Genomic DNA, 19,882 nt, shown 5'->3' on the forward strand with positions numbered 1-19,882 from the left:
CCCTTCCTCCGGAGCCCGCGCGAGGAACGAGACACCGAGCGGGAGCGCCTCGTCCCTCACTTCCGCTTCCGGTGAGTCATCCAAACCCTTCCTCCGGAACCGGCGCCGGGAGGGGGGCGCGTCGCTTGTGCCTTCCGCCCCTGCTGCGAGGGGCCCTCGCTTGGGGCCCGGTGAGTAGCGGGGAACCGGGCGCGCAACCCCGGCCTAGGCCCTTCGGGGTCGCGAGCCCCCGCTGCGCGCGGGTTCCGGGACCGTCTCAGCTAGTGCCCCCGCCCCCATCGCTTCGCCTGCCCGGCAGTTGCCCCGGTGCTGGAACAAGGACACCGCCGAGCTCGTGTCCTGGGACCCAGCCGCTCGCCCCGCTCTGAGCCCGGGGACGCGCCGCGGAGATGTCACATCCGCCCTAGGCACCGCGATTACAGCCTGTGTCTGGTCCCCGCTCGCCGTGTGAACGGCCCCGCCCCCGGCCGCTGACTGACATGGGGGGTGGTCGGAGGGGTCCGCCCAAAGGCTTGCAGGGTCCTGTCAGGGCTACTGAAATGTGGGGTGGAGGGGAGGACTGGTATTTCCCCTCTCAGCTCTTGCAATAGCAGGTAATCGCTTCTCACTTAGAAATGCGGTTTTTAAATTTATTTTGTTCTTTTTTTTATTCTACCCCCATCACTTTATTTCATTTATTTTATTTTTTTAAAAACTGATTTTCTTTTCTTTTTTTTCCCTTTGGGCATTTGTATTTGGCTTTTGAATGATACAGGTGTTTATAAACATTTGTGTGAAGCAAGAAGAGGCAAGATGACATCTACAAGTAATGAATTTGTTTGCTTATGTCTCCTTGGTGCTGGGTCTCTCTGTCTCTGCTTCCTCTCTGGAAAAAGGATACTCCAAAGTCAGGGCAGATCAAGGCTCTGAGATCAATCCATCAGCGGTCGCTTTAGCAGGTCTAGTAAAGGCCCGCCAAATCGACTGCAGATTGCTCTCCAATTGACCCCTTACTCTACTCCCGACAAGAATTTCTCCTGTCAACCCCCCACAGTATAGACCTCGCAGTAACTCGACCTAAGGTATGTCAACTCTAGCTATGTTATTCACGTAGCTGGAGTTGCATAGCGTAAGTCGACTTACCGTGGTAGCGTAGACATAGCCTAATAAGTTCAGTGTGTTCCCTTTAAAAGAAAAGGAGTACTTGTGGCACCTTAGAGACTAACCAATTTATTTGAGCATGAGCTTTGATGAAGTGAGCTGTAGCTCATGAAAGCTCATGCTCAAATAAATTGGTTAGTCTCTAAGGTGCCACAAGTACTCCTTTTCTTTTTGCGAATACAGACTAACACGGCTGTTCCTCTGAAACCTGTGTTCCCTTTGACTCTTTGAAAGTATCAAAAGGAGAACAGCAAGCTGTTGGGGCTGAAATCGAATCTGTAGAACAAACAACATATGCTCCATGTATATATGACTTCTAAGGCCCCCAAGGAAAATCCTGATGCAGCCATGGGCCTTGTCTACACTACGGGGGGAGATTGATCTAAGTTACACAACCTCAGCTATGTGAATAATGTAGCGGAAGCCAACATACTTAGATCTACTTACTGCGGGGTCCACACTAGGCAATGTCAACTGGAGACGTTCCACGTCGACTTCCCTTGCTCTTCTCCTTCGGAGGTGGAGTACAGGAGTAGATGGGAAAGCGATCAACGGTCGATTTAGCGGGTCTTCAGTAGACCCGCTAAATCGACCACCAATGCATTGATCACCACCTGTTGAAACACCCTGCTCCATTTCCTCCTCTCCCTTCCCCTCCCTCCCCCCAGTGTAGACAAGCCCTTAGCTATGGATTCACCGTTGGTGCTTCGTTAAGGAGATATTCCCATTGTCCAGGACTCCTGATACTTAAACACAAGTTTCTAATGTGGAGTGCAGGGTTCCTGTGCTTCTGTGTTAGATTCACATGCACAGAATGCTGCCTCCCTCAGGTGCCTCTTCCTGGGCTTCTGCTTGAGAGTTATACACCTGGAATGTCCTCCTTTCAGAGAAGTTCTGAGTATAATGAAAACATATCTTTAGTGCATGTGATAAACTTAATGGAGCAGAATCAAAAGTGTGTCTTTCTTCCTACAAGTTCTCCATTGTCTCTTATTGTGACCTGAAGATGATGATATTGTCTTACTGTGTTAATGGCATCTTTTAGCGAGTAAAAGTGGGCAGGATGCCCTTCGTGTTGCTGGAGGTCTTGGGGTTGAATATTGTTACAGGAGGCTTGTGCTATATGTGGCTGAGCACTAAGCACCACCATTCTAGGAGCAAGACAGCAGGACAGGAAATAGTACCCTGAGTTTCTCACCTAGCTGTGCAGACCTATTAGACCAGTATACCAGATACTTCAGTCAATGCATGATTTCACCTCTGTGTTCTTCTGTTCACAGGTAATTGTAACATCAGATACATAACTGATAGAGACATCCACTCTCTCCCCCTTTGTAATGTTATATTAAAGTTGCTGTCATGAAAACAGAATATTGATCATGTACTTTTTAAGAGCAGAACCTTATTTGATAGAATTTAAGGGTGGGATGCTAAAAAGTGCAAAGTGTTGGCCTCACTCTGTTCCTATTGAAGTAACTGAGAGCTGTACACTGATATCAGTAGGAGCAGTTAGGCCAACACTGAGTGTTTTAGAAAATCGTACCCTAAATAACCAGAAATGAATCCCATGTGGTCACAGAAACTGCTCTTGCTCTTTTCAGCTCTTGTCTCTCACTTAAGCTCTTCCTTGCTGTGTGTGTGTGTGTGTAGGCATAAATTCTTATATCACGTCCCAAATGCATCCTTGTGATCAGGACTATTTTGTACTTTGTTTTGATTCATATAAGGGAGAGCCTACAGAAATTTGGTGACAGAATGTAAACACTGGGGACCAGCAGCAGAAATTGTTTAGCTTTGTCAATTAAGGAGTTTCTGAGTTAAGTGTCTATCCCATCGGTCTGCATCTCAGCGGCCGGCACGTACGGTTCCTAGTAATATAACAGGGAGAATATTCACTTTATTTATAAACACTTAGTAGCCATCAACTGTGGGAGGTCAAAACAGACTGAACAAACATCTTGGTGACGTTGTGTTTTATTTTGTTTTCTGACCTCAAGAACTAAAGATGAGTAAGAACAAGGACGACGCTCCCCATGAGCTGGAAAGCCAGTTTATTCTGCGGCTGCCTCCGGTAAGAGACCCTTAGATCTGGGCCAGTGGGAGGATCATTCCCACACAAGACTACCATTGCTCTGCAAAAATCACCAAGTTCCCAAGGCACCCATCCAGTCCAGCCCCAGTTTCGAAGGTGTAGAGCAGCAACTCAGGGTAGAGAGGGTTTAAAGAGATGGGTGAAAGCAATAGGAATTCTACAGACCCTGTCTGAAATATTGAAGCAGATTGGCTATTTTTACTGAACCCCGCCTGTTTGTAATGTAGCTACCTTAAATGATCCCTCATAAACCAGCCTTCTACCCATTCCTGTTCATGACTATGCTTGTGAGATGCATCCGGGTGCACTGCTGCTTGGAGAAACTATGGTGTTGTGCAGCAGATCAAGGCCAAGCATTTACAAGTGATAGTTCAGTTGGTCCTCATTGCCAGTGATCAGTTCTATCATTCACTTTTGGTGCAGTTAATCTCAATCAATAAATGCTTAATCTGGGAAGAAGCTTCTTCAAATAACACGCTGATGAGGCATCTTCCCCTTGATCCTGATGGAGCCCCTCTGGTTATCCACAAGGGCACTGTAGAGGAGCTGTAAGAGTGGGCATCTGAGTTCTGCTGAAAGGGTCTGTCACACACCATAAATAAAATAGACATGAGCAGTTCATAAAAACATGGGGTACCATAAAAACAAGGGACCTTAAACCAGCAATAGAATCTTTCCAAGTTACATTAGGTTGCTAGTTGTGAGGTACATTGGGAATAGCATAGCCATGAGGTTAATGCACACTTCTAGGAGAAATGCTGCTTTCTTCCTGTGTTTAATGGCACTTTTCAGTGGGTTTCTGTGTTTAGATAAAAGTACTGATTAAAATTGGGTTTGAAAGCAGATTATCTCTTTAGCCATTCTACCAGGTAACACACACAGGTCTAGTCCTGTCTCATTCATCTGCTTTTTCTCAGGAATATGCCTCCACTGTGAGGAGGGCAGTACAATCTGGAAGTGTCAACCTGAAGGATAGACTTACTATCGAATTACACCGTGAGTAGCCAAGTAGCCTTTAATCTCTCAGCTCAGGAGGGAGTACTGTAGGCTTTGAAAGAGTGTGACTTGACTTGCAGAGCCCAGAGTGGGAAGAGACATCAGGGATTCCCTGGGGATCATGCAGACATGTTGAGAAGGGTGCACTGAGCAATGTGGGTGTCTGATTTCTGGTGGAAATGTGCCTGGCATCTAACCAAGAACTGGTTTCCTATTGGGAGACCCAGAGGAGAAGTTCATCTTAGTGAAGTAGATGAAAGCTGCACACTCCCCAACTGGACAAGTTTCACATCCTGTGAAAACCTGCTTGGCCAACAACCTCAATAAAGAGGGTATGCATAGACCACCTCTTCTCTAATGTGATTGGCCTGAGCTGCCTTTCTCTTTTCTCTGCACCTCACTTAATGGGCGTCTCACTGTTTGCCAGAGATTGTGATGTGAATATTTGTGTTTCTGAAGGTAAAATACTAATCACATGGGTAGAGCCATCTTACTAACACGGGCATAAGTCACTGGCCCTGGAGGAAATCCCAAGAATCTTCTTTCTACCTCAGCTCCATCAGCAGATTCCCAGTCCTGCCCTGGAGGATTCAAAGGCAAGAAAGCTCTGCCTCTAGCTGTTAGTAGAGCCATAGCTATAGAGCATACCCCACTGTTCCTTCCTCTCCTTCAAAGGTATTTTCTGTGAGTCTATCTGTAGTTATCTTGCTGCTAAGAGCATCACAGATTTCACAGGAAAATACCAGACAGTTCTGTGCACCTCCAGTTCACTCAGGAGTTTTAAAGTGTTTGGCCTAGGAATGCATCATAAGGGGTTCGCCATTTACTGTGTTGGCCGCTGCATTAATTTGTCTCTTGTTTTTTTCTGCAGCGGATGGGCGTCATGGGATTGTCCGTGTAGATCGCGTCCCATTAGCTGCCAAGCTGGTGGACCTGCCCTGCATCACCGAGAGCTTAAAAACCATAGATAAGAAAACATTCTATAAGACAGCGGATATTTGTCAGGTATGGGCTGCCCATTATATTTACTCTGGTGTCCTGTGCTTGCTCCCTTCAGACAAAAGTCTGACCCATTACTTATGGCAGTGCAACTTATGGTACCCCACTGCTAATTTCCACATCCTCAGAATGTGAGTGGAGCAGCTGTGGTGTAAAATGTCCCACCGCAGCATAGTAGTTGGCAATTGCTTTCCTGACTTCTGCACCCTTCTAACTGAAGAGGAGGTTGGACATAAACTGATCCATCCAGAAAAGGTGGTTTTGTCAGCTATGCCAGTAAATCCCAGAAGCTGATTACATGCTGTAGGGAGTAGCATTTCCTTGTATATGTTGTAAATATACCAGCCTTTAATTTAATTGAGTAGCTCTGCTCTCACATTATAATCGGCTCCTTTATGTTCTGGGCTTTAGATGCTCGTGTGTACTGTGGACGGTGATCTCTACCCTCCTCTGGAAGAGCCAGCTGTGAGTACTGACCCCAAGGCAAACAAGAAAAAGGACAAGGACAGAGAGAAGAAATTCATCTGGAACCATGGCAGTGAGTAGAGTACAGGGTGCTTTACCTATCTTACGCTGGCCTGACCCCTAGGTCCCACGGCTCACCGCCCCCCGGCCTGCTCCTCCATCCTGGACAACACGGGGTAGTCTACCAGGGCTCCTCGCTCAGCTGTATAGTTGAGAACGTTGCCCTCAGGCCACCAAAATGCTGCTGGATCTCTCACATCCTGAAGTGGGAGTTTCCTGTACTCAGATGCAGTGAGTCTGTCATGCATGAGACTTTCCCCTGAGATCACATGCCTGACACAAAGCCTGTTTCCTTTGTTCCAGTTACTCTTCCTCTGAAGAATGTAAGGAAGAGGCGGTTCAGGAAAACAGCTAAGAAGAAGGTGAGTTGCATCTCCTCATCCATGGTGGCACCCATGGTGTCTGAGGAATGATGCCCAAAGGTGGGGGACAGAAGAAGACATTAGTACTGTGCCTAGGTGGGTCAGGCGCTTAACAATCTGTCTTTGCACTATGAATTCTTATAACGTGGGCTTTATTAACTTTGCTTCATACCTCACTCGGATGGAGCACGGGGGAAGGCAGCTAGGACATTTTAACATTTTCTTGGCAATCTCCTGGCTGAATTTTGAAAGATGTCCTGGGGTGGGGAAATCTCACTGTGCAGGAGTGGATCAATTCTGTGTGTCCATTTTGTATACAGTGTGTCTCTCCTTCTGAATTACTAGAAATATCTGCATGGACACAAGAGTGTTTATCTGCTCCTCCTCTTTCCTCACCTGAAATCCCAGTCCTCTGGGTGGGGCCCAAACATTTTCAGAGCAACCAGCTACAATGCAGCATCCAGAAAATCATGACTTCAGAAGGGAAGTGAGAGCAGATGAACCCTTCCAATCCTGTCTTTGTGCAGAAGCCCCCAGTAATAAAGGACTCTGGAGGGGAAATGAAGGCTATGCTAAGTGGCTGCCCATTGTGGTACAGACTGGGAGAATTAATTGCTCTCTGCTTTGCACTTCACTTTGACACAATGGAGCAATATTTCAGTGGAACATTAGGGAAACCAGACCCTGGAAGCACTGAGACTTTCCCCTAGGAGAAGTGCAGCAGCACTTGCCAGTGTTCCCAACAAATTTAATAATCATAAAAAGTGAAACCTTGTTGTGATTCAGCAGCTGACTTTCAAACCTGGGGGTGTAATGAGGAGGCCTTTTATTGAGGATTCAGAAATGAATTCAGCCTTGGGGAGTTCTTATATGCCATACAATCAGGCTGGCTTTTATTCAGAGGTGGTGTTGGGAGTGTGAGAATGGAGCCGAAGTCAGGGCAGTGAGAAGATTCAGCTCATCCAGGAGCTTTGAGGCAAAGGTGAGGAAGATGGAACACTGTCCTGAAAGGCAGGTAGTGGCAAGGGAGAGTCTTCCGGTGGGATGAGTGAGCTCAAAGTCTAAAGTAAAAGAGTAAAATGAAAGAGCCTTAAAATAAGGGGCTGGGATGGGGTGTGGGAGGCGGCCAACAGCCAAGATATCTCTGAATTGGAGAACTGTCTGTCCAGGGGTGTTTAACACCGTCTCTTCTCTCTTTCCCCTCTCTGGCCCAGTACATTGAGTCTCCAGACGTGGAAAAGGAGGTGAAGCGTCTGCTGAGTACAGATGCTGAAGCTGTCAGTGTCCGTATCCTTTCTTCTGATTAACTCTGCAGAGCAGGAGAGTGGCTGAGGGAGGCTCAGAGGAGAGAGAAGTTAAGTTAATCTCACAATACACATGGGTAGCAGCAGGCAGGACATGAGCATGTGACAGACACTGAAGTTATAGCTTGAGCTTTTACCCTATTCAAAACCTGCTGCTTCTCCTCAAGGACCTCTCTCTGGCATTCGTCAGCCCTCCTTGTGGGCGTGTCCACACACGTGCATCTGCTACTCCTGACGCTGGGGTAACTGGCTGCATCATCTCCAGAAGACAGGCCTTCACAGAAATAGGCCTGCGTGACCCTGCCAACACAGTGCAGAATTAGAGAGGCATACCAAGAGAGACTGGAGTCATCCCTGATGTAGTGTCAGCTGGAGAATCTTCTAGCACCTTGCTGTCAGTGGGCTCTTGCTGGTACCACCTTCTGTCATTCTTCTGGTTTTTCCTTGACTCTTCTGTATCTGCTCTCAGGCTGGGAAGTTATTGCTGAAGATGAAACAAAGGAAGCAGACAACCATGGTTCACTCACCGGCTTGGACATCTCCTCTCCTGGGATGTCTGGACACAAGCAAGGCCATGGCTCATCGGGTACATTGACGAAGGCTTATGCTTTTAGTAACGTCATTTTGCTGCCAGAAGGCAGGGTCACCTGGTTTTGGTCTCTATGGGGTAGTTACACATGAGTGGTACTTTACTGTAGGAGCAGAGTTGGATGCTGAGGTTGTGCTCATTGTTATGAGAGAACAGGACAATAATAGTTTGCTCAGCAGATATGCATTTGCCATTCTAGTGAACATGGCAGAAGAGAGAAAATCAATATTTTCTGGGTCTTGAATTAATCTACTTAGTCTATTGGATCCCATAAGGAAGGTTAAGGACGATAGGCGTGTTTAGAGAAGTGTGACAAAGTTCCACTTCTGCCTTGGTGGGTCCTGCGCTTATTGGCAGATTTGCTCGCCTTGGAGATTCACGGCAGCCCTCAGTTTGGCCACTTTTGCTAGTGGCTCAAACCTGCCGTTCACTCAGCTAACCTCATCACTGGCCAGCAGGGGGAAAAAGGAAGGAGAACAATCGCTGCAGTCTCTGCTGATCCACCTAGTGGGTCTGGGGATAGCCCAGGACCTTCCCCTCTGGTGGGACCCACAGTCCAGGTCAATTCCTCTTATATCCAATAGGGGAGAGGGGGATGGGGGGCCCTGGGCCCGCCCTCTACTCCGGGTTCCAGCCCAGGGCCTTGTGGATCACAGTTGTCTACTGTGTTTCTTGTAACAGCTGTGTAACAGCTACAACTCCCTGGGCTACTTCCCCATGGCCTCCTCCCAACACCTTCTTTATCCTCACCACAGGACCTTCCTGCTGATGCCAGATAGCGTTTGTACTCCTCAGAACTCCAGCAGCACACCCTCTCACTCTCAGCTCCTTGCACACCCCTCACTGAGTGAAGTGAGGTCCTTTTTAAACCAGGTGGTCTGATTAGCCTGCCTGTCTTAATTGATTCTAGCGGCTTCTTAATTGGCTCCAGTGCCAATTGGCTCCTAATTAGCCTGCCTGCCTTAATGATTCCAGCAAGTTCGGGATTGTTCTGGAACTGCCCCTGTTTCCTTACCCAAGGAAAAGGGATCTGCTTAATCTGGGGCTAATATATCTGCCTTCTATCACTCTCCTGTAGCCATCTGGCCCAACTCTGTCGCAATAGACACTGAATACAGAAAACTATGCCTGACAGCCATAGGGATGTGCAGTGCCTTTCAGGGAGAGTTGAGGACACACCAGAACCTGATGGGAGTTCATCAACTCAATGTTTTTCTCCTTGTTTCACACCCCTAGAACATGATGAGTTGCGGGAGATATTTAATGACATCAGCAGCAGCAGCGAAGATGAAGATGAGAGAGATCATCATGATGATGAAGATTTGAATATCATGGACACAGAAGAAGACTTGGAGAGGCAACTTCAGGACAAACTGAATGAATCTGATGGGCAGCAGCAGGAGAACGAGGGAACAAACCAGATAGGTGAGCAGTCTTAGGCAGTGGTGGGTTGGTGCCGAGGATGGGCAGTACCCTAGAAGGCTTGGTGCCATGGGGGATTGGCACATTGCTCTGCTAGTGCTATAATTCAGACTATGGTGTGGATAATTTCTGCTGTCTCCCTTAGCCATGGGGATCCAAAAGCAGATTGACAACCTGAAGGGTAAACTCCAGGAGACCCAGGAACGGAGAAAGCGCCAGGAAGATCTCATCATGAAAGTAGAGAATCTTGCTCTCAAGGTGAGTGCCGTCCACCATCTGGTCCTTCTAGCCCAAACAATGCATTCTTTCTGGGGTCCTGTTCAGCTCAGCTGAGGCAGTGAAGGCATGGAACCAGAAGGCATCTAACTCTATTGTCCCGGAGCAGCCAACGGCCTTGCCATGTGGAATTTAAGATGAAAGTGGCTATAGGAATACGTTCCAGCCTGTCATCCATGGATGACCTGAGACTGATGCAGAGCAAACCATGGAACTGTGCAGAAGAAGATAAGGGTCCTGCAATCCATGCTATGTTCCCTTTACTCTTCTGCCTGTCAGATTTGCTGGCTGCAGATTTGTTCTCTTTACATAAACGGCCGCTGTCGAGAAGCACCAACAGTTATGTTCTTGCTTGTGTCTTTCTTCCAGACCCGTCTCCAGGCTGTGCTGGATGAATTCAAACAGCAGGAAGACCGAGAGAAGCAGCAGGTGAGGAAGCCTCTGTTACTGTCTCCTCCACATTCCTGTAGAAGAAAGCAACGAGTATGCAGTGTTGTGGGGTGATGCTGAGTGATTCTCAGCATTAGGAAGCAACACGTTGCACGCTTGTCCAGTAGTTTAATGTATAAAGCCCTCTGAGCCCTGCACCACACCACCTCAGGCTGTGATCTCATCAGCTACCACAAGCTAAGCAGGGCTGTACCTGATCAGCATCAACATAGTAGAATGCCTACGACCAGCGGAGCTGCTGGAAATGGTGATTCCGTAGGTGGTTGTCTCTCCGGAAGACTAGTGAGCCAAGCCGCGTTGTTCCAGAGGGTGCTCTGAGGCTGAGGGTGCCATATTGAGAGTGAGATGTAAAATGAAGACCCTGATGACGTGTGTCCATTAAAGATACAGTAGCACTTTCTGAAGAGCAGGCGTAGCTCTGGTCACTTGGCACATTACTAAGCTGGGTAACTATATTCTGCTGCTTTGCATCTCTCCTTGCAGTTTCAGTTGGATACTATCGTCCGTCCGTCCCCCGCCAGCCCCTTACTGGCTGGCGTAATGTTGTTTGCTGTAGACAGCTGCAGCGTTACGTGCAAGAAGTGGCTGCATTTCAGCTGTGAACAAGGCAGTTCATACATCTGAGTCTGATTTTTAAAAACATGCTCCGAATATGTGCATACAGCTACTCCAGTTGTGTAAGCAAATCAGATGTTTGTGCATGTAACTGGTTATCTAACATGCCATTTGGGGGCAGAATTAGGAGACTCATGCTCATTCTGCACCTCGTTTAGACATGGGTATTTCTGTTCAGGCAGTTACATGTAGGTGTCTTTATAGAGACCTATAGTTTGTAAAAAGTTTTGGGGATCCCTTTGAATAGAAAGAAGAGTATTATTACCCCTTTGGTATGAGAGAGAGATCTAAGAAGTTTTAAACATGTAATATCTCTAATGCTTCACTTCTTCCCCCTCCAACCTTCTCTCCACAGCTCACCTCTCTGCAAGAACAACTGGAATCCCTTATGGAGAAGTGAGGAGGGCTTTTGATCAGGGCAGAAGCTGTACCCGCCAAGCGGGCATAGTGCTGAGATGGATGCTTCACCCATGGGTTCTGGAGCCATCCTCTGTGCTGAAGACCTGACGTTACTGCCACGACCTCACTGCCTATAAGCCTACTCCTGTTAATGTTGGAACTCTATATTCTCCTGGACACTGTTTCTAGAGCTGCTGGCTGATGTTCCTTGTGCTGGACAGTGTAGCCCAAACCATTAACCTTTGAAGAAAGAAAGGCACTAATCTGGAGTTGGTCCTCTGAGAGCAGCAGAAACACATGGGTAGTGGTTTAGTTGCACCACTGGGGGAGATAGTTCCTTGACTAGTTTGACCCATCTTTCTCTAAGTGGAAATCATTCATACCTTGGAAAACTCCTTCAAAGGCACTTTGCTTCCCGACAGGCTAATCCACAGCCCTGTCGCTCTGGGTCACCTTAGCTCATGGTGCCAGAAAGCTGTGCTGAGCAAAGGGCAGGATTAACCCCCCCATGCACTGCGCAGGCCTGGAGGAGCAGAACCAGGTCAGGGCATCACCTGGTTGTTGCTATCATCTGAACCTGCAAACCAGCATTCTCTGAGGGGGACATCTGCTTCCTTAACAGACTTTCTGACAGGGGTCTGCAGTGGTGGGAGTTTGTGCCCATGCTTGGGGAACATCTCCTTGAACAAAACTAGAATGAATAAAGTGTGTGTGTTTCCAACCCTGCTCTGTCCTGTAATGCTCATTTCCTCAGAGTTGTGCTGTGACTGGCACTGTCCCTTTGCCAGCTGGAGACCGATGGCAGCAGAGCTCCCTGGAGCTTGTCAATGTAAATGTCGTGGGGTACTGCAGCAGCCTTGCCTTCTCACTCAGAGAGTGAGCTAGGTACAAGAGGGACCCTCCCAAGGGAAAAGTGGGAAGCTGCTACTGTGCTGTCAGTATGGGGGATTCCCACCCCATACTGGGTAGAGCCCTTGTGAGGTGGGAGCTTTCTCTAATCCCCGGTAGATTAGGGAGACCAATCCTAGATTAACCTGGCAGGGGATTAGAAAGGCAGTCCAGTCAGCAGTTGTCAGAATGCACCACAGAGTGTTGGGTGGGAGTGTCTTCTGTACCACAGGGGAAGACAGAGGGGTAAGGAAGTATAGCAGACAACAGGGCCACTCTGGCTCCTTAAGGTGGTTACCGTACAGCTCAGTTCTCTCTGCTCCTGAAGGGCAGAACTCCACCGAGGGGAAGTCCAGGGAGAAAAGGCTTCAGGGGACAGTGCAGCCTCCGCCTCATTCAGGGTGGGCAGCTTTAAGTCAGGATGCAGTAGCTAAAGACTGTTAGATGAGCCACAGGAGGAAGAAAACTCATCCCAAGGGACAAGAAACGAAGAAACACTCAGGTCCAGGAAGAGAGAGAACAACAGTGGGTGTGACCAGCAACCGAAGAGGGGAGGAGGGAGATCTACCAACAGCTTCAGCATGGATGAAATGTACCTGCTTAACGTGGAAGGAGTCAAGAAAAAGATTTTACACGGAGGCCGTGGGGAGCTGCCGCAATTCAAAGATGGGAGCAAGGTAACTACTCTCAACAAGCAACTCAAACTGGCTGAGCAGGGATAGAGCACGTCAGATGTTAGCCCATGCCCTCGAATGACAGCCAGTATTGAGTTCCCCAGCAGCTGCCTCCCAGGCTCTCCAGCTGTAGATGGTGATTCAGAGCCCTTATTACTGAAATCCTCTGTGCATGTGTGTCTCCTTTAAAAGCACCCAGAGTCAGAAGTGACTCTAAAAATAAAAACAGCTGATTTCTTTTCTCATTGAGTCCAGATCAAATTAGCTGAGTTTACCTGGTGGCAGGTTTTTTTAACTGCCAGAGCTGCAGGCGTTGAGATTCCAGCTGTGTTCTGTCTGCCTCCTTCATCAACAGCACTAATAGGTTCTGCCACCAGAATCCAGCTGACAGCTTTGTACGTTGTAATCCAGCTCAGGCTCCTGGAGCCACATTAGCACAGCAGACAGAAGAAACGAAGGTGCTTGCCAGTGACATCCACAGCTAAGGGATATATGTAGAGAGCAGATAATGGGAATAATGTGGTGCCATTTGTGTGTGTGTACATATAGCCAGCGTTCTAAGCCTCTAGCAGTGGGACCTAAGGGTTTCTTTGTGGTTTGCTTGCAATAACCCTGCTATGAAGTTTGCATGCTATATTTGCAGGGCACTGCCGTGAGGAAGTTCACTCTACTGGAGCCCTATCTGAGTAGGGTTAAAAAGGGGTATTGGCAGAGAGCAGCTGTGTATAATATGAATAAACAGCAGATGGTGGAGTGCCTCTGAGGCCTATCCCTTCACCCCATGAGAGCAGCTGAGTGAACTAACACTAAGCTGGGGTCATGGTCACCCCTTCTCAGTGACCCAAGGGTGGGATGGAGCCAAGATCCAGGGTGGAGAGGGGAGGGAGAGAAGGCTACTTACTACTCCAGTGACCTGATCACACACTGTCACGTTTGCAGCTGACCCACTCTGCACTTGTCTCTCTTTGGTGCAGCTCACGTTCCACTTTCAGACGCTAAAAGATGACTTTGAGCGCACAGTGATAGATGACAGTCGGCAGGCTGGCATCCCCATGGAGATCATCGTGGGGAAGCTGTTCAAAATTGAGGTGTGGGAGACCTTGCTAACCTCCATGAGGATCGGAGAAGTGGCAGAGTTCTGGTGTGATGCTATTGTGAGTGACACCCCCTCTGGCTGGGAACACCTAGATTTCAGACACTGATAGATACACACACACACACATTGTGCATGCTCAACGCGTTGACACCAAAACATACACAGGTACCAACACTTAGACGTGTGCACAGCCCACAGGTACATTCTGGGCAGGATCGCTCGGGCACTGGCATACACACACGTCCTGCCCCCACTGGGAGCTAGAGCACTGGGCTGCTCAGTCCAGCAGCATGTCCTCCCTCACCAAGTCCTTTTATTCCTGAGGTTTGGTGGGTGCAGGTTCTAACTCTAGGACAGACTGAAAAGCCCCAGCTCAGCCCTGTAGGGAGAGGTGCCATTTATTTCTGCTGTAGCAGGCGGCTGCTTTTACAGTATTCCTGGCCCTGCCGTCTGAATACCTAACCCAGATTCCAGGCCCCAGCCCTTAAGCAGGGGGTTTAACCCCACTTCCTCCCTGCTGAGAGCAAGTGCCTCCTATTACCATCTCACCGCATCTGCTCTCACTGGCCTCCAGGCTAGGGGGAATGTTTTGTACATATGCTTGAACCAAGGCGCTTTCCCCTCTTCCCCCCCCATGTTTCAGCACACAGGTATGTATGCGCTGGTCTCCAAGGGCATGAGGAGGATTGCGGAGGGCAAGGACCCCTTGGAGGGGCAGAAGCACCGCTGTGGGATGGGGAACATGTTCGACTACCACAGCACGGGGTATGCGGACCTGGATGAGCTGCAGAGGGCCCCCCAGCCTCTCATCTTCATCATGGAGCTTTTCAAAGTAAGGCCTGGGCCGGGGGAGGAAAGGCAATTGGGGTGAGCGAGAGCAGAGTCAGGACAGACCACAGCAACCTGTTCTAAGTGGCAATGCTCAGCGTGGCACAGCCTGGGCTGGTAGTCCCTCTGGGGCAGGGGGAGCCCTGGGCCCAGCTCGGGCTGGTAGTCCCTCTGGGGCAGGGGGAGCCCTGGGCCCAGCTCTCCTGGGTGTGGTCTGAGGAGCGTATATGGCCAGCAGTGTGAAGGTCTGTTCCCTGCCCACACACACCAGGTGGATGATCCCTCGTCCTATAAACGGGACACCTGGGCCATGAACAAAGAGGAGAAGCTGTCGGCGGTGCCCGTGTTGCACAGTGAGGGCAACCGGCTGGTCCTGCTCAAGAGGTACCAGGAAGCAGCGGTGAAGTATCAGGAAGCAGTCATCTGCCTGCGGAACCTCCAGGCCAAGGTGAGAGCCACCCCGCCTGCTGGACACCGCAAATGGGGTGGGGGGAGGGCTGCGTTGGGCGGCGGGTCAGCACTCAGCTGGAGCAGGGACAGCCACCTCCTGCTCTGGCTTCTTGTGCCCAACCCCACAGCACGGTTACGTCATGCCTAGCACCACTTGCCTCCTCTGCTGAGCCCGTACCGTCTGCACAGGCCCAGCATGCAGCAGTGAGCTGGCTGCAGTGCCCCCCATCAGCAGCCAATATGATTCCTAAGACAACAGTCACACCTGCCTGTCGCTGTGCTCACACCGGGGATCCCTGCGGCTGGGAGAACCTGCACTCCTAGGCCTTCGCGGTGATGTTTTCAGGGTACAAAGTCCTGCAAACTAAATGAAAGCAAGTAGCTGAGAAAGGCCACTTCTGGGCTGTGGCCTCCAGCAAGGAGGGGAGCCAGACAGCTCCAACAGCGGCTCTTTGAACGGCATACTCAGCCAGATGGCTGAAGGTCATGCATGCACTGGGGTGCTCCCAGCAAGCACGCTCCATGCTGACTGTTTCACTTCAAGGGTAGCTACTGCCCTCCATTTACCACAGCTTGCCTGCAAAGCCCCCACAGGATGCACTCTGTCTCTTTCCTGGCTACAGGCGCTCTGTCCCTTTGAGAGTTCTCTGCCCAGGCAGAGGGGTCTAGTGTTTTCACGCTGCACGTTGCTGGTTTTGTGAACAGGAGAAGCCCTGGGCTGAAGACTGGTTGAGCCTGGAGAAACTCATCACGCCCCTGGTGCTGAATTACTGCCAGTGTCAGCTGGAGCTGGGGGAGTACTATGAGGTCTTAGAGCACACCACCGACCTCCTCCAGAAGAACAATGGTAATCACTCCACTGGCCTGTCCAACCTTCCACTAGGCTCCCAGAGAGGGGCTCTTGTTCTCATGAGACTCTGCACCCAGCGCTCCTGTCACGCAGGGGCTTCCTCCCTGCTGCCAGGCCCCTGAGAGTTTGTTTTCAGCTGCTCCCTTCGATGGCTTCTGCTCCCTTCCTCCAGCACTTACATTTACGTCCAGAAAGCGTTTCAGGGGCGGACCTGCTAACTGGAGGAGTATTGCTTTCCATGGAATTCAAACCCAGCCGGAGCACAGCTTGAACTAGGTCCATAGAAGGCAGAGTCAGTGATGCAAGCGGACATGCTTGTGCAGAGTGGCAGATTCAGGAATAGGCTGGTAGCCTTCACTTTGGCTGAGAGTTTGGGTTGGTCACTGGGTGTTTTCCAATCTCTCTCATCTGCTGCTTTCCCCTTGTGAGAACTCTGTCCTGGAAAGGGAATATTGTCACACCACGTGTAACATCCTGTGCCACTCACTGCCCCTAGAGCCGCAGGCCCAGAGCTTAGTAAGATTACAGAAGCCAGACTTGGACGATGAGAACATCTCCAGTTAGGCTATGAAACCTTCACGCTTCAGGCCATGAGCAAACTGGCAGTTGAGAGGGGCTACTAAGAAACGCCCCCCAGTGGGCAAGCTATGCTTTACTTGTCCCCTCCCAGCTTTCTTGCACCTTCCTGGGAAGCAGCCGTACTGGCCAGACACTGACACAGGACTAAATGGGTGCTCTGGCAGTTCCTACATTGGAATCCTACTGCGTGGCAGTGAATTCAATGGGAGCCAAGCTGTAGAGTGGTGTAGTACTACAATGCCCTGCTGTGATTGCTGTAGGAGGGAGCGGGGCCTAGATCTTTGCTCTGGTACAGCACCTGCAGCAGGCGGCTCCTGTGGCCCTCTTCTGCAGGCAGGACAGTGGCACGTGATGGCCGAGTAGGGTGAGAGAGGAAAGGAAATAACCCCATGCTTCTCTGCACTTGACAGAGAACGTGAAGGCTTACTTCAAGCGCGCAAAGGCCCATGCCGCTGTCTGGAATGAGGAGGCGGCGCGAGAAGACTTCCTGAGGGTGACTCAACTGGACCCGTCACTGGCAGCAGCTGTGAAGAAAGAGCTGAGGCTGTTGGGGGAGAGGATGAGAGAAAAACGTGTGGAAGATCGGCAGAGATACCAGGGCCTCTTCCAGCAGCCTCAGCTCAAAGGGGCAACAGAAGGGAAGGGGCAGTGGGGAGGAGACGGGAATGCTGGAGTTGGCAGGCAGGAGGGAGGAGATTCTGGGGAAGGTAGAGAGGAGACAGGACTGAGAACAGAGAGCTCCACAGCCAAGGAGGAAGAACAAGACCAAGGGATTTCTGGAGCAGAAGCGGGTACCAGAGAGACAGGACTTGGAGAAGAGAACACACAGGCAAAGAGGGAACAAGGCCTGGGAGAGTCTGGAGCAGAGACAGGACTTGGGGAAGAGAGTGCCAGAGCAGAGAGGGAAGAGCCAGGGAAAGGACCAGACCAAGGGAATTCTGGGGTCGATGGCGGGATGGAGGAGACAGGATCGGGAGAAGGGAACATAGAAGCAGAGAGGGAAGAGCCAGGGGAAGGAACAGACCAAGGGAATTCTAGGGTCGATGGCGGGATGGAGGAGACAGGATCGGGAGAAGGGAACATAGAAGCAGAGAGGGAAGAGCCAGGGGAAGGAACAGACCAAGGGAATTCTGGGGTCGATGGTGGGATGGAGGAGACAGGATCGGGAGAAGGGAACATAGAAGCAGAGAGGGAAGAGCCAGGGGAAGGAACAGACCAAGGGAATTCTGGAGTTGATGGAGCAGGGAGAGGCCAAGGAAACTTGGGGACAGAGGAGACAGGCCTTGGAGAAGGATTTTCCAGAGCAGAGACGGAAAGAACAAGCCCAGGTGATTGTGTGGCAGGGTCTCATAGCATTCAAGGTCAGAAGGGACCACTAGAGAGAGGCCTTGGAGAAGAGAATGCCAGGGAGAGTCATGGGGCAGGAGCCAGAGAAAGGAGCTCAGAGGCAGATGAAGAATGGGGAGGGAGAGCAGAAGGATGCTCCAGCACGAAAGCAGCAGGGTAGAGCTCGCGGGAAGGGGTTGGGCCTGGGGCAGAGAACAGCAGGCTGCTTTGAGATGAATGTTGAGAAGTACAAGTTGCTTCCTTGCTAACACACTGGAGGGAGGTCAGCGCTGAGGGACAATGCTGCTGCTCACAAGGGCTGCCTAGGCAGGCAAAGAGAGGTGGGCAAAGGGTCCCAGCCACTATCAGTGTAGTGCAGGACAGCAGAGAGCCCAGGGAGGGAAGTGCTATACAGGGGGCCCAGGGCCAGGCTGAGATGTGGGGGACTAGCAGGTCCAGCTGGGCTGCTCTGTGAGTAGTTAGACTCTGGCCTGAACGAAGATCCCTGGCTCAGTGAAAGGTGACTGGGCGTTGGCTGGAGCTCTTTGCCATCTGTACGGGGCAGGCTTCCTCCCAAACCCTGTCACTGCTGAGTCACCAATGAAACCGGGATCTGACCACATAACCTCAATCAAAAGTGCAGGAGCCAAGGCTGCCAACTTCATCTTCGACCTGCTGCTTCATGAATCGGCCCGACGCCTCATGCACCTGCTCTCCCAGCCTGCCCTCTGCTTGGTGTTCGAGCCTGTGCTCACCCTGTGCTGAGTCAGCAGTGCTAACCCCTGTAATGCTTCCTGCTGCTGAGCTTGCTCCCTGAGAAATAAAGTGTGTTCCTGGCAAGGCTCTGGCAGGATTCTTTCCTGGCTATGATTGGTGTCTCTGAGCCAGCAGGATCCCAGGCTGCCCCGGAGACCAAGAACACTGCTGGCCCCTGAAAAGCTTTACTTTCCCTGCATGGATCTCCCCTTTGTCCCAGCCTCCCAACCAGCCCCAGGAGGGGGTTATTTATTAAAACACAGACAGCCCTATCTGAGCTCCCAGGAGCAAGGCCATCTGCCCCCCAGAGCTCACTGTCTGAAAGGGAAAAAAGAACAGGAGTACTTGTGGCACCTTAAAGACTAACACATTTATTTGAGCATAAGCTTTTGTGGGCTAAAACCCACTTCATCAGATTCATGCAGTGGAAAATACAGTAGGAAGACATACACACACACACAAAAATATGGGTTGCCATACCAACTATAACAAGAGTGATCAGTTAAGGTGAGCTATTATCAGCAGGAGAAAAAAAACCTTTTGTAGTGATAATCAGGATGGCCCATTTCCAATAGTTGAGAAGAAGGTTTGAGTAACAGTGGGGGGGGGGGGATAAGCATGGGGAAATAGTTTTACTTTGTGTAATGACCCATCCACTCCCAGTCTTTATTCAAGCCTAATTTAATGGTGTCCAGTTTGCAAATTAATTCCAATTCAGCAGTTTCTCACTGGAGTCTGTTTTTGAAGTTTTTTTTGTTATATTATAGCGACTTTTAGGTCTGTAACCGAGTGACCAGGGAGATTGAAGTGTTCTCCGACTGGTTTTTGAATGTTATAATTCTTGACTGATCACTCTCGTTATAGTTGGTATGGCAATACCCATTGTTTCATTTTTTTTGTGTGTGTGTGTGTATGTGTGTGTGCGCGCACGCCTACTGTATTTTCCACTGCATGCATCTGATGAAGTGGGTTTTAGCCCACCAAAACTTGTGCTCAGATAAATGTTAGTCTCTAAGGTGCCACAAGGACTCTTCATTCTTTTTGCTGATACAGACTAACACGGCTACCACCCTGAAACCTGTCTGAAAGGGGTGGAACTCACTGTTTTCACTTTGCCTTTAGGGCAGAGTTGTGGGGGAGGGGTGTATAGGGAGCAGCAGGCAAGAAGGGGGGAAATTATCCCCATTTACTGGTGTAATCCATGGGACCAAAGGCTGGATTCAGAGTGGGAAGCAGGATGGGGAAGTTATTAGTGTCTATAGGCCT

The 19,882-nt window shown here is 50.0% G+C and overlaps 2 protein-coding genes across 8 annotated transcripts; both read left to right on the forward strand.

Moving 5' to 3' along the window:
• The first annotated feature begins 1 nt into the window (after nt 1).
• TAF7L (TATA-box binding protein associated factor 7 like) lies at nt 2–11,890 on the forward strand. Of its 7 annotated transcripts, none has more exons than XM_075132401.1 (13): nt 5–71; nt 755–805; nt 3,138–3,211; nt 4,150–4,228; nt 5,100–5,233; nt 5,639–5,765; nt 6,056–6,113; nt 7,322–7,401; nt 7,888–8,004; nt 9,244–9,432; nt 9,575–9,687; nt 10,075–10,134; nt 11,126–11,890. In XM_075132401.1, exons 2-13 carry the CDS (start codon nt 793–795, stop codon nt 11,168–11,170), a joined length of 1,089 nt encoding a protein of 362 aa, XP_074988502.1. In that variant the 5' UTR covers nt 5–71; nt 755–792; the 3' UTR covers nt 11,171–11,890. The 7 variants fall into 7 exon arrangements, with proteins under 7 accessions (XP_074988506.1, XP_074988502.1, XP_074988503.1 ...); XM_048862888.2 differs by lacking the exon at nt 5–71 and adding an exon at nt 78–170 and having other exon boundaries at nt 6,056–6,114; nt 7,329–7,401; XM_075132400.1 differs by lacking the exon at nt 5–71 and adding an exon at nt 78–170.
• Nucleotides 11,891–11,990: 100 nt separating this feature from the next.
• On the forward strand, nt 11,991–18,700 carry LOC125642113 (aryl-hydrocarbon-interacting protein-like 1). Its single transcript, XM_048862884.2, has 6 exons — nt 11,991–12,734; nt 13,706–13,885; nt 14,471–14,659; nt 14,927–15,103; nt 15,811–15,952; nt 16,945–18,700. Exons 1-6 carry the CDS (start codon nt 12,639–12,641, stop codon nt 18,039–18,041), a joined length of 1,881 nt encoding a protein of 626 aa, XP_048718841.2. The 5' UTR covers nt 11,991–12,638; the 3' UTR covers nt 18,042–18,700.
• The last annotated feature ends 1,182 nt before the right edge of the window (nt 18,701–19,882 follow it).

The sequence above is a fragment of the Caretta caretta genome, chromosome 9, assembly GCF_965140235.1.
Source record: "Caretta caretta isolate rCarCar2 chromosome 9, rCarCar1.hap1, whole genome shotgun sequence".
NCBI classification, from domain to species: Eukaryota; Metazoa; Chordata; order Testudines; family Cheloniidae; genus Caretta; species Caretta caretta.

What these genes read in the sequence shown, in the direction of transcription:
- TAF7L (XM_075132401.1), top strand. An exon ending in TTATTCTGCGGCTGCCTCCG is followed by an intron (nt 3,212 to 4,149) that starts GTAAGAGACCCT and finishes GCTTTTTCTCAG; the next exon opens with GAATATGCCTCCACTGTGAG. An exon ending in ATTCATCTGGAACCATGGCA is followed by an intron (nt 5,766 to 6,055) that starts GTGAGTAGAGTA and finishes CCTTTGTTCCAG; the next exon opens with TTACTCTTCCTCTGAAGAAT.
- LOC125642113 (XM_048862884.2), top strand. Translation starts at nt 12,639, where the DNA reads ATGGATGAAATGTACCTGCTTAACGTGGAAGGAGTCAAGAAAAAGATT. An exon ending in AATTCAAAGATGGGAGCAAG is followed by an intron (nt 12,735 to 13,705) that starts GTAACTACTCTC and finishes TCTTTGGTGCAG; the next exon opens with CTCACGTTCCACTTTCAGAC. An exon ending in CCTCCTCCAGAAGAACAATG is followed by an intron (nt 15,953 to 16,944) that starts GTAATCACTCCA and finishes TGCACTTGACAG; the next exon opens with AGAACGTGAAGGCTTACTTC.